This window comes from Doryrhamphus excisus, chromosome 6 (genome assembly GCF_030265055.1).
Source record: "Doryrhamphus excisus isolate RoL2022-K1 chromosome 6, RoL_Dexc_1.0, whole genome shotgun sequence".
NCBI classification, from domain to species: Eukaryota; Metazoa; Chordata; class Actinopteri; order Syngnathiformes; family Syngnathidae; genus Doryrhamphus; species Doryrhamphus excisus.
This window is the reverse complement of record NC_080471.1, coordinates 4430609-4446644: the sequence shown is the minus strand read 5'-3', so window position 1 is coordinate 4446644 and position 16036 is coordinate 4430609. Positions and strand designations below refer to the sequence as shown.

Genomic DNA, 16036 nt, shown 5'->3' with positions numbered 1-16036 from the left:
TGTCACAAGATACTAGGGTGAGACATATGTTATATTTAATATTTCAATTCAGCAGAGTCTTGGTGAAAAAAACTTGCACTGTCTTTGTACCTTTATACTGCCTGTCAAACATTTGTAGCATTTCTGGAATTACTGGCTTTTCTACTGTATTAAAGAGCAGCATTTTGTTTGCAATGGCACAATTTCTGTCAACACACAATTTTGCGCTGCTGCGTTTGGATTTATACATTGCTGACCTCGTGTCTCAGTGAGTGTGGACTGTCGGAACGAAGACTCTGCAGCCTGATGTGGAGGTTTTTCACAGATGGGTGGACATGTTTGAGGTAAACAAGTTCGTTTTGTTGCCTTTTATGTCCCCACCAATTTTGAACAAAGTCGGCATACTGGCTCGTTTGTACTGATGGGCTCACCTTGCTGAGTTTTAATATTCCCGCATCTTTTTCCCTCCTAATTTTCTACATTACCCTGCATTGCTCCTGACGAGGCTCCTATATTGCACTGTGTGGGTGTGTGGTTGTGTGTGCTAGCAACTCCACCTCCCTCCAATGTGTCATGCCGCTGTTCTATCAAATGCCGTTGTCCTACGAAGGGTCGAGGTGTCAGACCAATACACAGAGTGCACATGGCAATATTTGGAAATCTGCAAAAAAAACCTAGTTCATTTTATTTATCGTTATGAATTTGTTTATTATTGCAAGACAGTTTTTTTTTTTCTAGGAACTAGAAAAGTTAAAGTCCAACGAAAAAGCCAACATTCAGAGGTAACCATTCCATTGATTCCCTATCCCTCTGTGCTTGCTCATCCGGGGGTCAGTTGGTTTTGTATGACTTACAGTATGAGGAGTGCACTATCCCAAGAGCATTGCCTGGCCTGTTTTTCATGAAAAAGTCACTTGGATATCAAATTGTACGACCTTAGGGACCCTGCTAACTGTTAGAAAACGAGTATGTTACAAATGTGATGCACGCATTGCTCATGTCTGACTCTTCAGTCCTTATCATCTTTCTCAAGCAGCCACAGACATTTGCTCATAAGGCGATGAATGACTTGATGAAATGCCTTTGTCTCTTGGCTGCATTTGTCTTTTTCTTCTCGGCGTGGGTTATTTTAACTTGAAACACTGTGATGGAGTTCAAAATAAATCTCAATTTCCTTTGTGCAGCCTTTGGTTGCATTGTGATTGCACTGGGGAGCATTCAACAAAGCATGACTGAAATAATGCTGTGAACTCCTTAAGACAGTTCTTCCTTGCAGTGTATTTGAGAGGAAACACATCGAAACATTGCTAAAATATACTGTACTATGTCTAGATTTAAAACACAGACCACAAAGTGCTCAGTTTTGGTGTGATTCACTTAGCATTTTTTTTTTGTCATGGGACCAAAGGCCTGCAATTGGCTCCCTGCATACCCCAGTGACCCTTTTGAGGCATAAAAAATGGCTGACACTCGGCCCACACTCAATAATGCTACACAGACAAGCGCTTTTGTTCCATGACTTACACAAAATAAACACAGTTAGGACAAATTGTTACTTAATGCTTGCACTTCTGTCTCTTCGACACGAACAAGTAACGTTGGAAAGTTTGTCTGCTAGTCCAGTTGCGTACTAGCCCATGTTCACGAAACAAAAATGTCATTGACAGATTAAAATGTTATTTTTTCTGGGAAGGGGAGTAGGGAATCAGGAACTCCACTTATGCCTCATGCGTTGTTAGGAATTCTAAACAACTGTGGCTTTCCCTTACACCTTAAGAAACACTTCCTGTGAGTCGTTGCTAACAACATAAACATTTGTGTGTGACATCACAAACCTCCAGTTTTACCACACCTTCTGAAACGGAGCATTTTGACTTATCCCAAACTTCTTTCTGGTCTCACTTCCAAATACGCAAACCTCATTATCTGAAATTTTAGCATCGTTTTACATGAGAATACAACAACATTTATAGGTCAGAAAAGTGGAAAAAGCATAACAGGTCCCCTTTAAACAGCTACATTTGTATTGTATCCTTATACTTTAAAGGGGACCTATCCATTCATCCAAATGAACCACACTCACAGAGGAAAATACTAGAGTTCATTTTAACAGAACAAAACATGACAAGTAAGAACACAGTCTTTACGTGAAGACAGTTGTAAGCACACTGGAACATATGCCTTTGTATGTCCTTTTAGAAACCTGAGGACATTTCCACAAATGTTCTCTGTGCATCCCTAAAACACTAGCAGGTCTCGCTGACAGCAGTCATTAGAATAATTTTAAGCATCTCAGAAACCCTTCCTCCTCCTCCTCCTCTCTGCCTGAAAAGACACAAAGTACACAGCCCCTGTATTCCCTCTCGTTCCTCCTCTGATCCTCTTGAAGTGTGTATTCAGATGATAACAGTACTGCCATGTTTTGTCCCCTGAAAATAGCTATGTTATTTTTGGTGTTAATTTTACTAATGATATCCCAAAAGAACCCATGCTGCATTCTGTGTGTGTGCCAGATTAATACGGCAGAGTAGGATGGGAATCTTGCTGTACATGTTTCTTAAAAGTCTGAACTGACCTTAAAATGGCATAAAAAGATACAGTAGCAGTATACTCTCTCTAAACTAGGATCTAAACTAAGACCTGCACGAGGAATCCAATATAATGAGAATATATACGACATTAAAATGCTTGTACATGTCACACATGTACACATGCTAGACAAAAGAAAACACTGACACCGTCCTTGCAGCCAGCAAACCGGGTGTAAAGCTCATTACACCAGTGACTTTAACCTTTTTGCTTTATTGTGTTGCTACACCGCATGGCGGTGTTGTCGGGTCTGTGTGTTAAGTATGTATTCAATCGGCCGGTCTACCTTTCACATGACGTGTCAGAGGTTAGGCTGGTGCTGTGTGCGTCGCCGTGCACATCATCCACAATGCTGCCATTCATTTTTATTGTTGCAAAATGAGAAGAAGAGCAAAACCCGAGCTGCGGAATTGATGTACAGCAGGACCGTGTTGACCCTTGTGTGACTGAGGCCAATGTGCTTGTCAGCCCATCTTATTTCTCCTCTCTGCCGTTAGCACTTCAATTACAGCCGAGTGGGTGGGCTAGCCTTGCGGATAGGGGGGCTTAGTTGAGTAACGTGACTTATGGTGGAATCCGCCCATTCCTGTTGATGGGTTGCTGTTTAGAACTGAACAGAGCAGTCACTTGGCAAGCATATTAAAACTGAGATATTCTGGAAATAGATGTGGCTTTTTTGTGTCCAAATTGAATAAATAAAATAAATAAGTAAATAATCATCATCATTCATTGAATTAATTAATTAAAAAAACTCACTTTAAAATAATTAAATTCATATAATAAATAAATAAATAAAAAGACACAAATTAAATATTACATAACTGAAAAGGCCATTAATTAATTAATTAATTTGTATATTGATTGTTTAACAAACACATTTTTAAATTGAATCTAAGAAAACATACATTTAACACAATGGAACAATGGCATCAATGTAACGTGATTTACACCTGAAGTGTGGAATACTACTCTACTCCCATTGTGTGTAAACATGCATATTTTATTTTTACTAATATTCCATATTCAAACCATGAAACAGCGATCTTTTGTGAATTACTTTTTGAAAAACTGCAGTCGAGTGACGGTGTGATGTAGCGAGGCATGATGGTACTGTATAAGTGGTCATAATCTAGCACCTTAATCTACCTCTGCATGTGCTCTAAAATGTAGTTGGCATGAAACTGATGCATTTTACACTCGCCATACTGTTGTTTACAATTAACTCATCAGCGGTTGTGATGCTGGCATAGCATGTAGCTTCTTACTGCTATTACAACATTGGTTCTGTTGTTGCTGTGTTGTGCGATATACTTTTTCCTAAATGACGATGTGATCAAATAGAGTTATATGTTTTTTTTGCCTACTTTCTCAGGCACTTTAAATCATTTCAAGTTAAAAAAAAAGTGTTTATATAATGAATTTTAATATTTTGGAGATTTGTCACCTGCTTCCAATTAACCCTCCATCGTCTTTGCAGTTTAGGTAAATAAATGTCACAGCTAAAATTACCCAATTTATGGTGAACATATTTTTTCAAGTATTATTATTTTGTGTAGGTAAACATGAAACATATTGTCACTTCCTGAATCAAAGTCAAACAGAATGTGTTCCTAAAATATGTGTCAGCTCATTATATTGAGGTGCAGCAACAAAGTACAGAAAGTTTATTTATAACCAGAGTTCATAAATCCAAGATGATAATTCAATATAGATTAAGGCAACTACTTTAGATGTACTTTATGCCACATGTAGTACCCCGTAACTGTGTGTTTTCCTTTAATGACACGCTCCTTTTTTTTTTTTTTTAACTCTCGAAGTGTGTGTTTGTGTGTGCGTCAATGAGCCTAAACCCTTAACATCAACCTAAACACATCCATGCTCTTGTCCCGTCTGATCCCTTAAGACTCTGCTGGCTGTTTGAAGTGTCTGCTTGAAAAGGCTGATCTGAATGCTGTGAAATCGGCAGCAACTCAGCAAACAGTGATTACAGACTGATTAATGAGCCACAACATACACACACTACACACACACTACACACACACACTACACACACTACTTCTGCCTTACTTTCTAGGCCACACAAACGCTGAACTTTTCACAACACCCTATGTCTGTCACAGGCTTCATTATGAAGAAGCTGGAACCTCAATCTACTAATTAGGGGTTCTCCACTAGTGGAATGTTACACCAAAGTGGGACGCGGACCTCTTCTGGGTGGACTTATGCTTTGAGGCATGGATCACAAATGTGCAGTAATCTGGCATTGGTACTCCAAGTGTACTCTAATGCTTTGATATTTAGATACTGGTTGAAAATGATGATAAAACGTTGTCATTAAACCCAGGTTTTCTTCGGGTACTCCGGTTTCCTCCCCCATTCCAAAAACATGCTAGGTTAATTGGCCACTCCAAATTGTCCATAGGTATGAATGTGAGTGTGAATGGTTGTTTGTCTATATGTGCCCTGTGATTGGCTGGCGACCGGTCCAGGGTGTACCCCGCCTCTCACTCGAAGACAGCTGGGATAGGCTCCAGCATACTCGCGACCCTAGTGAGTATAAGTGGCATAGAAAATGGATGGCTGGATGGGTGTCTACAAATGTGTGTTCAAAAACTATTTACAGGAAATAAATAATTACATTTGCGTAGTTAGACTTTTAACTATGAGGAAAATGTTAGGAGAAGCCAGGCACTAAATCATGTATTGTATAGTGTATAATTTTTTGTTTTTTTTCGTATTTGTTTTCCCTGCAGTGTCTGCTGAGATCCTCAAAAGCAGTCTGACCACCATGGAGCGCCACATTGTCCGACTGGAGAACGACATTGAGAACTTCCCCAAAACTGACGACGTCCAAGATAAGTTTGTGGAAAAAATGTCCATATCCTTTTCTGTGTTGAAAGTGTGCATGGTTCTCCCTGTTTTATTAGAGATGTGCACTGAATTTGGTTTTCCAGATCACAGATTCAGGTAAAATTAAAAGGGAGCATATGTCAGTACCTCTAGGAAGTTATATTACCCGTTCCGCCTTTGGTTCTCTCTTATTCCCTGTCACTTTCTGTACTGTGCTGACTGAACTTGAAACGAAAATGAGCAAAATTCAGCAAAATGAGAGCAGTGACACATACAAGCGTATTTGAGTATGACAAATGAATACATGTCAGCAATTGTACCCTAATATTGAAAGTCCTCTTGGCCTTTCACCCATCTAGTTCTACCACAAGGCATGCTGGGTAGCTTGTGGTACTCTCTCTCCCAACATTTTGCCGTGTTTGTTGCATTTGGCTTAATTGCAACATATGTTGAGGAGGTCGTCAGTAACATAAACAAGGAGGGACGTTAACATACACTTGATATCCAGTACACCATCCATGTAGAATATTAGGTCAAGCTATGCGTTGGAGCGGCAAAGGCGCGCTGTGTTTGCGTCGTCCTCGCCGGTAAGCACTTAAAGTCACTTGGTGTGATAGGTGGCACCTGAGGGACTTTAAGAGAATGGATCTGACTGCCTTGCTTTGTGAGATGTTGATCGGATCTCCCTCTTCACGTCTCCCCGGGTCCCTGGAGTGAAATCATGCCTGCAGCTATTTTTACTGCAAGTCTGCCACTGCTGCCTGTCCCCCTGGGGAACTCTTTAATGGTGGCTCCAGACCCCCCCCCCCCCCCCCCCCCCTTCACCCACCCCCGTCCGTCCCTTGCACCAACCTATCTGTTGCCTGATTTCATCTCCTGGTCGGCCGCATGACCGTCTTCTCTCATGGCACCTGTCCTGTTTTGATAACGGAGTGCAACTCAACCACCCAAAATAGAATTAGCCCAATGTTTCCAATGCTTTTTTTTTTTAGACAAAACACCGTTTTTTTTTTTACATCAGCCAAATGTTAACCTTATTGCATGACTCTGATTGGGTGACACTGGATAATGGAAGTGCTTAACACATAAACAATCTTTATTTATATAATTAAAAGCACTGAGGCTCCCTGATGGCGCTCTGCAGGAAGGAAAGCTTCTGTGTACCCTTGATGTCTGTATTGATTTCTCCGGCTCTCCTTGGAGAACTCGAGGTTTTGAGTGAGCGCAACCTGAGAAGTGTAGATGTACTGTAGCGCGGCCGTCCCTCACTGTCTGGAGTTTGTTCTTCCCTCGAGATTGCCTCAGAGAGATTGTCTGGTCGTGACCTCAAAGAGTTGCTCTTTGATTCTTCCCAGCCTCCATGGCCGAGATAGTTGGCAGTAAGAAAACACCTCAAAGGTGCATTGGACTATTTTCCTTCCAAGTACACTCGTACCTCACATTAGGAACATCAGCCATCCTCAAATTGTTTGGATTTTGAAAAATTTTTCCACATTGAAAATAATGGAAATAGTCTGTTCCTGGGTGAAACTTTCACCGTCACAATATATGAAGTTTACAGGCCCAGGTATGAAATGCACCTCTAAAGTCACAGCCATGCATGATAGCAAGCACCAAAGCTTTAACTCTACAAATCAAGGGCTTTTTATGACACTTTGTACGATTTTGGAGGTTGTGCCCGAGAATAATTAACGTTCTTCATGATTTTTCATGATACTTCATTGCTGTTTTTTTTTTTCCTTTTTCTTGTTGCTATCCTGACAAATTGGTGCACAACTGCAAAGGATGAAAGCTTGTTCTCTCACTTAGCTCCCTGGAGTGTTTCATTTACATATCATCACCTGTGTGTAATAACAGCAGAAAAACCTAGTGTGTAATTATCACTACCGCTGTAAGGAAGCTGCTTTTTTTTTTTTTTTTTTAACTTCCATTGTTGTGAGTTTGGAATTTGGTGGTGTTTTCTTTGATGTTGGGGAAACAGGTTGATTTTTCTCTTGTACTGAGTTGGGTTTTGAGTTAATAGAGGAAGATGCAAAGCTGATTATTTGTACTGAGGTTATGTAACCGAGTTATGCCATTTAGCTGAACATTAGGACATTTTCATATATGCATGTGAACACGATTTATGGTCAAGTCAAGGTCATTTTGAATTATTTCTACTGAATATCTGTATGCAGTCACGTATTGTAAATTACGGCACTTTATATACTATTAAAGGCGCCCACCTTCCCCTCCCCATGGATTATGTTCAAAATGCTCTGGAAGTCATGCAAGCACACATTTAATACAGATATCTGCAAAGCTTTATCATTATTAGACAAATCAATGACTCATTGACAGTTAGTCCCACTCATTCCCCTGCAAACAGGTTTTGCTTGATGGCGGCCATGTTTGTTGACAAATCTTGCTCTAATTTTACACATATGTGCTCGCCAGTCCCTTAATAGTGTGTACCCCATTCTTTGGTGATTTGGTTAAACTCCCTGAAGTTACAGATGCTTTTAGGCAGAGCCCATTGAGCTGTGTGAGAAATTTCAAGTCCATTTGACACTCCCAAAGAGGAGTGTAACAATATTCTGTTATAAAGCGAACAGAGGCAGCATAGCAGGTGTGCATGTTTTGATAGATGTTCACCCTTTTGTGTGCAGTTGTTCAGGTGGAGAAGAGTTAGTACATAGTCATGACTTTCTGTACATGGTCATTGCGCATAAAGGAATTGGAATGAACTATAGTTGTTAGTTTCCACTTCTTTTGGAAAGATTTAATCTGTGAACTCATTTAACCTCTGAAATTTCAGGTTTTATCTCCTGAACACCTGAGAAAATGAGTCATCTGGTACGCTTGTCTCCTGTGATCCAATATGCAAAAGAAAAGAAAGAAATACTGACAAAAACGTAGATGAGAGAACCACTTCATTTGTCTTTATTGATACATTTTTCTCTTTCCATTACCGTAATGTATGCAAATGACTGAATGGGCTGTTTGTTCAGCAGTTTAGTGATCTCCATCAGCGAGAATAAATGGGCGCCAACAAATGGGTGCTGCGGGGTTGAGGTACGAGTCCCCAGAGAGCCTTATTTCAGCAGAGAGGCGGCGGCGGCCAGAAGCAACGGGGCTAAGAGCAGGACTCTGCATACTAGAATATTAATGTGAAGCTGAGGTGGCTCTGTAGGCATGATGATGAGAGGCCGGGGTTGAACCTTCATAGATTCAAGGACATGTCCAATACGTCTTCGACGGCTAGACTAAATGTGCTAAACCTCCCCCTATTTGGTATAACATCTTATTTCCCAGAAGGCCAGAGTCATGGTGCACCATTTCACAGCCAGTCTCCACGTATTGAGTGACAAGGAGCTATCTCCAGGGGCCACCCTCAGGAACGTTATGTTAGATTATGTTAAAAAAAAAAAAGACCTTGCATTTTTTTTTACCCTTAAACTATTTTGAAAAGGGTTGTGTTGCCATAGTAGCAATCATTAAGTTGTCTTGAATTCATGTTCATGTACATTTCATGTCATTGAGCTTCCATTGGATGGAGTGATGTAATGAGTACCTTATAAGCACATATTGAACTGGAACTCAATCGGCAAATGACCTTAAGTCTTGTGAAGATGGTCTGAATCACTACAATAAGCCTATCTGCTCTTACGTTTCATAAAAATGTGGTTGAAGACATTTTAATTCAAGTAGCACTTACCATTTACAAGTACACAGAACAGCAGTCATTTCTTGGTTCCTGCGTCGGTGTTACTCTAATGTCTAATGCAGGGGTGTGTGTGTGTGTATATATATATATATATATATATATATATACACACAGAGTATAAGGCATTCAGAAAACATGTTCAAGAAACAATAGCCACGTATACATGGACCCAAATATTCCAATTGCATTCGGTTTATTTGCTCAAACGGAAGAATTGAACCTTTGAATACACCTCACCGAAAGAAAAGTGCTAATCCGAATGAACATATAATCAGATTCACGGGGTGGAATATTCCTTTCCCCAATCCGATTGAGGTATCTTGTACACGCTCAAAAGGAAAGTTGTCAGGGTGTGTTCTTCTTTGTCATGTGTTTCTTCTTTGGCGGTTGGCAAGCAGCTTTAAGTGTGCATTACCGCCACCTGTGGAACAGAATCTAAACCCTTCTATACGCCATTTATAAGTCAATTTTTTCTTTAAAAAGAAAATATATATCTATATAAAACATTCATTTTCTACTGCTTTTCCTCACGAGGGTCGTGGGGGGTGCTGGAGCACATATAGACAAACAACCATTCACACTTACATTCATACCTATGGACAATTTGGAGTGGCCAATTAACCTAGCATGTTTTTGGAATGTGGGAGGAAACCGGAGTACCCGGAGAAAACCCACGCATGCACGGGGAGAACATGCAAACTCCACACAGAGATAGCCGAGGGTGGAATTGAACCCTTGTCTCCTAGCTGTGAGGTCTGCGTGCTAACCACACGCCCACCCTGCCGCCCTATATAAAACATGTCCCAAGATAGAATTCTATCTTTTCCTGTTTAACTTTATCCCGGGTGCGTTCTTTCAGAGCATGCTCAGATATGACGTAACACGCAGCTCGAGAGGCGAGCAATCGGCACTGGACTGCTGCGGAAAGTTTGTTTTTGATCCAAACAAAATTTCAAGACTGGACAACTGAAAAACTGGCAATACGGAGTTATTCCAATGAGTGAAAGTAAAACCCGGGGAAGCCGGTATCACGTGATGTTGATGTTTACGTTTTACTGGGCATGCCCCATTGACTATTCTGTTTGATTATAGCGGTGCATGTAGACAAGAGATTGGAATATTCCTTCCCATGTATACTATAGTTTTCGGAAAAGTCATTCAGAAAGATTCCACTCGGAAAGCGGAAAAACTGTCAATGTGGCTAGTGATAATGTGTACTTTTTTACACAGGTCACTAGGTGTCAGCAATGTTACATTAATGAAACATTAGCCATCGCAGGAAGTAAAAGAACAACAATACCATCTTATTTTTCAGATGATGTCTGTCTACTCTATTGTGTAATAATAAGTTTAAAGGTCGGTGTTCAACTTTGGAGGTTCCATTGCACTCGTGTTCTGCTTTGTGTTACTGTCAGAAAAGTGTCAGCATTTCCTGCCACCCCAGCACGCTCCAGTCGTGTGAGCGTTCCCAAATGAATGTCTTGTTAGGCAGTGACATTGGACTGTATGTGACAGCTCCATTAGCCAGCAGAGGAAGCCAAATGATAGGCCCGTGGGGGGGTGTGGCACTGGAGCAGAGAAAGTCCTCTCGGGATGTAGCCCGGCTCAAAGCCTTTGTTAGTGAGTGAACAATTCATACAGGCCCCTCGTGCCCTTTTAGTCCTGCAGGGTCTCCTTTGGGATCTGTATGGGTGAGGTCAAGACGAGGAGTTAACTAGGAATATGATTGTTTTTCCATCTATGGATCTACGGACCCATGCAGAAGATCTCCACCGACCGAGGCCTGTGATGAGTATTTATATTCCAGCATGGTGGCAGAAGCGCCAATGTGCACGTCATTATTTCCCCAAAGGGCCCGGGCTTAGTGTGGCGTAATAGACAGAAGCCCAGCCGCCCTCATTTGTCACAGGCTCCTGGGCTTGATGCAAAGCCCCCCTTGAGCACTTGTTGCTTAAGTCTAATCCTGCAGTAGACACCGGCCACGCCGCTCTGCTTCACTCAGCCGTCCCCGCTCTCCCGTCGTCATGCCTCATGATTTCACTCTCATTGGATGTTTAAATGAAATCCCGGACTTAGTTGAATGGCGGGCCCATTGTTGGCACATTATTCTGTCGAAGTCGTGTAAGAGAGGGGAAAAAACGTGACTAGGGTTATTTGTCTAGTAAATATGAGGCATCAAGGATTTCCACTGTCAACAGTAGAGAGTGGTTGAAGTTTAATAGGACCGACATAGCTAAACGACTGAATGCACTTACACAGATGTGCTCATGTAATATCCACCCATACTTCTAATATTTCTAATAATACTATTAGTATAGGGGCTGTCGAGTGGTTAGCGTGCAGACTTCACAGCTTCGAGACCCGAGTTCAAGCCCACTCTTGGCCATCTCTGTGTGGAGTTTGCATGTTCTCCCCGTGCATGCGTGGGTTTTCTCCGGGTACTCCGGTGTCCTCCCACGTTCCAAAAACATGCTAGGTTAATTGGCCACTCCAAATTGTCCATAGGTATGAATGTGAGTGTGAATGGTTGTTTGTCTATATGTGCCCTGTGATTGGCTGGCCACCAGTTCAGGGTGTACCCCGCCTCTCGCCCGGAGACAGCTGGGAAAGAGTTCAGCACCCCCCGCCACCCTCGTGAGGATAAGCGGTAGAAAATGAATGAATGAACTATTACTATACATTAGCTTCAATTCATTACTAATGTAGTTCACACCGTGCTATTTACATCCAGAGCAGACATTCGTACATTGGTAGAGAAAGATCTGGTGGAACTTTGGTCTCCTCGCACTTCTCAAGAAAATATCTGAGCAGGAAATGATTGCCTCAGTGGTCTCATAATATTCTATTGGATGTGTATAGTCGAAAATTTTGCTCTGATGCTGGATTTTCCAACTAGGAACATGCCATAGTGTGTGTATGTAGCTTTAATGCTACTGAGCTGTGCCTCATCAGAAAAATGTAATCAGCAGTATATCACAGGTAAGTTTCAGGAAAATATCAGTTACCAACAAAAAAGCCAGAAAAACAACTTTTGGTGAAAAAGATACATTTGAAGCCTATATTTCAAATAGCTAAACAGCTGTTCTGTCACCTTGTGGCCATTTTTTTGCTCAAACCTGTCCGCACCTCCTTTTGCCTCCAAAAAAAAAAAAAAAAAAACTTCAATTGGGAGCAAGCATTTGGGTTTAAAGAAAACACATAAATATGTCTTTGGTATTGAAAGACTTTAGGATTGGGACTGGAGGACATTTCGTGACACCCCCATAACTACTTAGCAACCTCTGAGTTTCCGAATTTAGTGATTTAGTGATTGGCAGGGTCCATTTCCGGTACTGGTTACCATCCAGAGGGAAGGGATTGGCTGTGCGACCCAACATCAGCCCTCAATGACAAGTGGTGACCCAAATTGCGGCTATTTAAGTAACATTCCTTCTTTCTACGTATGTGCATGCATGGTTGTCTGTATGAGGCAGCCGTGAGTGACAGCGACCAGTTATTTTAACTGAGATATTTATTTACGTTTTTTGGTCAGTTTGTTGTTTTCACTCACTAATGGTATACAATATAATGATTTAAAATATATCTAATGTTGAGCCTGTTGCAAACTGTTCTTTTAATGGAAAGACATTAACGTGCAATTAAAGATACAATTTTACTCTACCTGGGAGTCTTGATTGTGGACAGAATCCCCCCACGCGACACGCTGTGAACTGCAGCGGTGAGACACTCTCTCTCTCTCCTTATGGCTCTTATTGCATTTCTCCGGCAAATATATGCAGCACCTCGCCACTGTGTGACCCACGAGCGGAACGTTAAGTCACCACTCGATGTTCTTCAAGCATGACAAACTTGCACATAAACATGGCACGCACCTCGTGGTGGTGTAGCAAGCAAATGGTACAGACACAAGGCGCATTCACGGACGTCGGGTCACCACATAATTTAGACCCATGACCCACTGGAAGCAGTTCCCACCAGTTGAGAATCATTGTTCTCCAATATACTTGGTTTCATAAGACTGGACTTTTTGTACAATAATAACAAAGGGAAGATTACCAGTCATCCCTTTGCATCAAATAGCCTATAATGTTTGTATTCGCATGTTATCTGAGGAATGCAATGATTTTCAGTGATGTACCAGCAGGCGTTATTCTCCTCTATTCATTTTCTCATTGGTATTTCACCTGAGTGGCAGCATTCACACAGAATATCTGAGGGAATTGTATTTTTATGTTAGGACTGTATTGTATAGATCCAAGGACTCATGGTATTGCACCCACAAGGCTAAATCACCATAAAACAACATTTTCAGTCCTTTTTATATTGCTGCTATTTACTATCGTCTCAACAAGACCCAGGGATCACCCCATCTCCATGTCTGCAGGCCCTTGCCTCCTCCATCCAGCTCTTATGTGCGGCCAAACCAATGATAAGACTCATCTTATCGACTCATTTTGCACACTTGGAAGCAATTAAGCGCTTCATTATGCAGATTAAGTGTACTAATTGCCTCACGTTTGCTAATTGATGACAAGATACGCTATAAGGCCGACACTGGGCTTGCCTCCTTCCAAAGACCTTGCAAGAGCTTAAAGTGCCATTTGTGAGGAGATTAATGACAGTGGTAACACAGTCAGCCATGTCACAGAGTGTGTCACTTCGCACTCAACTTGGCATGGTTTTATTTTCCAGGCACAATGGGAAAAAGCTGGGAAGAGATCTCTAATTAAAATGAATGTGTGGCATTCAGAAAGACTAACAATTACAAACGGCAATCTGATGGTAGTCAACAGGGGAGTCTCCATTAATTGACAAAATGAGGACCATCAATCACCCCCGGGGGGGTGCAGCACACGCTGTATCTTGTCAGAGTCACCAAGTGTGGGTGGAGCAGCATGATGCACATCCCAGGGACGGAGTCATGTAGAGAGAGAACATTTTTTTTCTTCTTTCTCTCCCCAAATCTTTTTCTCACCACACAAGGCTTTCAGTCTCCGCGATTCTGACAGTCTTTGTTTTCTTTCCCTCGTCGCCATTTTCAGACAGAGGATTGGCTGCCATTCTGTGCCAGTCAAAACCAAGACAAGATTGTCAAAACACGTCCAGTTGCAGCATCAGGGAGGATTTTCTCTGCTGATGACATTTGTCAAGAGGATTGTAACTTCATCCTGCCTCTTTTCATTCAAGTCGTGACAAATACTGGCAATGCAAACCTTGTTAATTCTGTTGTTTTAAAAACTAATGCAATACTGACAACCATCTTTGGAGTTCTACGTTGTTACAATAGTACTTTATTGTGAAGCTGTCACATGACAATTTTTTGTTGGTCTTTGTTGTAGTTTACTATTGTGTGATAGCTAAATGAATTAAATCTGTCCTTAAAGACAAAGAAAAAATAACAACACAGCCTCGTCTAGTATTTAACTAAATAGGGGACAGAGAGAGAAAGAAGCAATCAATCGAACTATTTATATAGCCACATATAATTACATGTATGCATGTTTATGACCTATTATGCACATTTTTCGGTCCTTTGTTGTGGACTCCTATAGAGCAGCTACACACAATAACCCGCACAGAAATCTTAGAGAATCTGCACCTATTCCAGCTGTATTTCCTTGGATTTCCAAAATGGTCTGTTTTAATTTAATCCACACACGGCCCACTTCCGGGCACGCCCACTCCACTGTGATTGGTCACACTCCCAAGCGCTCCTGAGGGCTTTCGGACTACTGCCGAAACCCACTTTCTAACTTTGTTGGTATATGAGTCGGTATGGAGAGCAACTTGAAAAGTGGTTGGGAGCTACTAGCTGGAGACCCCTGATTTACCGTGTATGAACACAAAGAGTGGTAACACAGCATAGCATTTATTGAGTCCAGACAATTTGATGCACCATTGGGAGCGTATATTTGCATACATGCAGGTAAGATGCGCACTCAATGCACACTCTGTAATGCTACGGAGACAACTGCTTACTTAAACAAAATAAACACAGTTTATTATTATTATTATTTATTGTTATTATTATATGTTATTATTTATTGTTATTATTATTTACAGGGAACTGATGAATTCAATTGTTACTTACAGATTGTGCTTCTGATGCTTCAACATGACCAAGTAACGCTGGAAAGGCATCGGGCTTCAACAACAATTTTCCGGATAGTCCAACTTTGGCCATATTCACAAAATAGTCTCGTATTTTTTTCTTGTTGGTCGGGAATCTGCAACTCCAACCACTTCTTCTTCCTGATGTTTGCCTCCTCAGGCAAGTTCAAACCAGAACTAGTATCTCCTGAAAGCCGTTAGCATTAGCTCCTTGCTAACACGGTGAAATCAGAGTAGTGAAACAGTGCCATCAGGGCTCATATCCAAATGCTAAATGCAATGCATTGCTAAACATGACAAACATTCTAACAATATTTGTAGTGGAAAAGCATAACTCGTCCCTTTTAAAAGGGAACAAATTGAAATAACACAAAGTAATAATTTTTATTTGGGTTTAAGAGGGAGCAGAGAAAATCCAGAATGGGGCAAGTCAATAAAAAGGGGACTGACAGAGGAGAACATAAAAAAAATATGACAATGAAAAACCACAACAGCACCAATAAAATAGGCTAGTACTTTTAAGAAAAGTGCAGAGAGGAAAGCGAGAACACAACAAAAAGACAAGAAGGAACAATAGGCCAGAGGAAGAGAGGAAAAAGCAACAGTGCAATAGGAAAAGTCAAGATCGGGAACAAAACTGACAAGATCTCTCTTGAAGAATGGACAGAAGAAGACAGAAAAGCAGAACAGAACAATAACAAAAGACAAAACAGCAACAAATACAGGCTAGTCTTTGGCTTAAGAGGAAACAGAGAGAAGCGATAAAGCCCAAAAGACAACAATAGCAACAACATCAAAATA

The 16036-nt window shown here is 41.2% G+C and overlaps 1 protein-coding gene across 6 annotated transcripts in view; it reads left to right on the top strand.

Annotated features, from left to right (window-relative positions):
• Positions 1–16036, top strand: part of diaph2 (diaphanous-related formin 2) — a 391673-nt gene that overhangs the window by 264864 nt on the left and 110773 nt on the right. For all 6 annotated transcript variants that reach the window (XM_058076542.1, XM_058076541.1, XM_058076539.1 and 3 more), the window contains one exon: positions 5322–5446. In XM_058076542.1, the coding sequence (XP_057932525.1) occupies positions 5322–5446 (125 nt within the window). The remainder of the gene's footprint in view (positions 1–5321; positions 5447–16036) is intronic.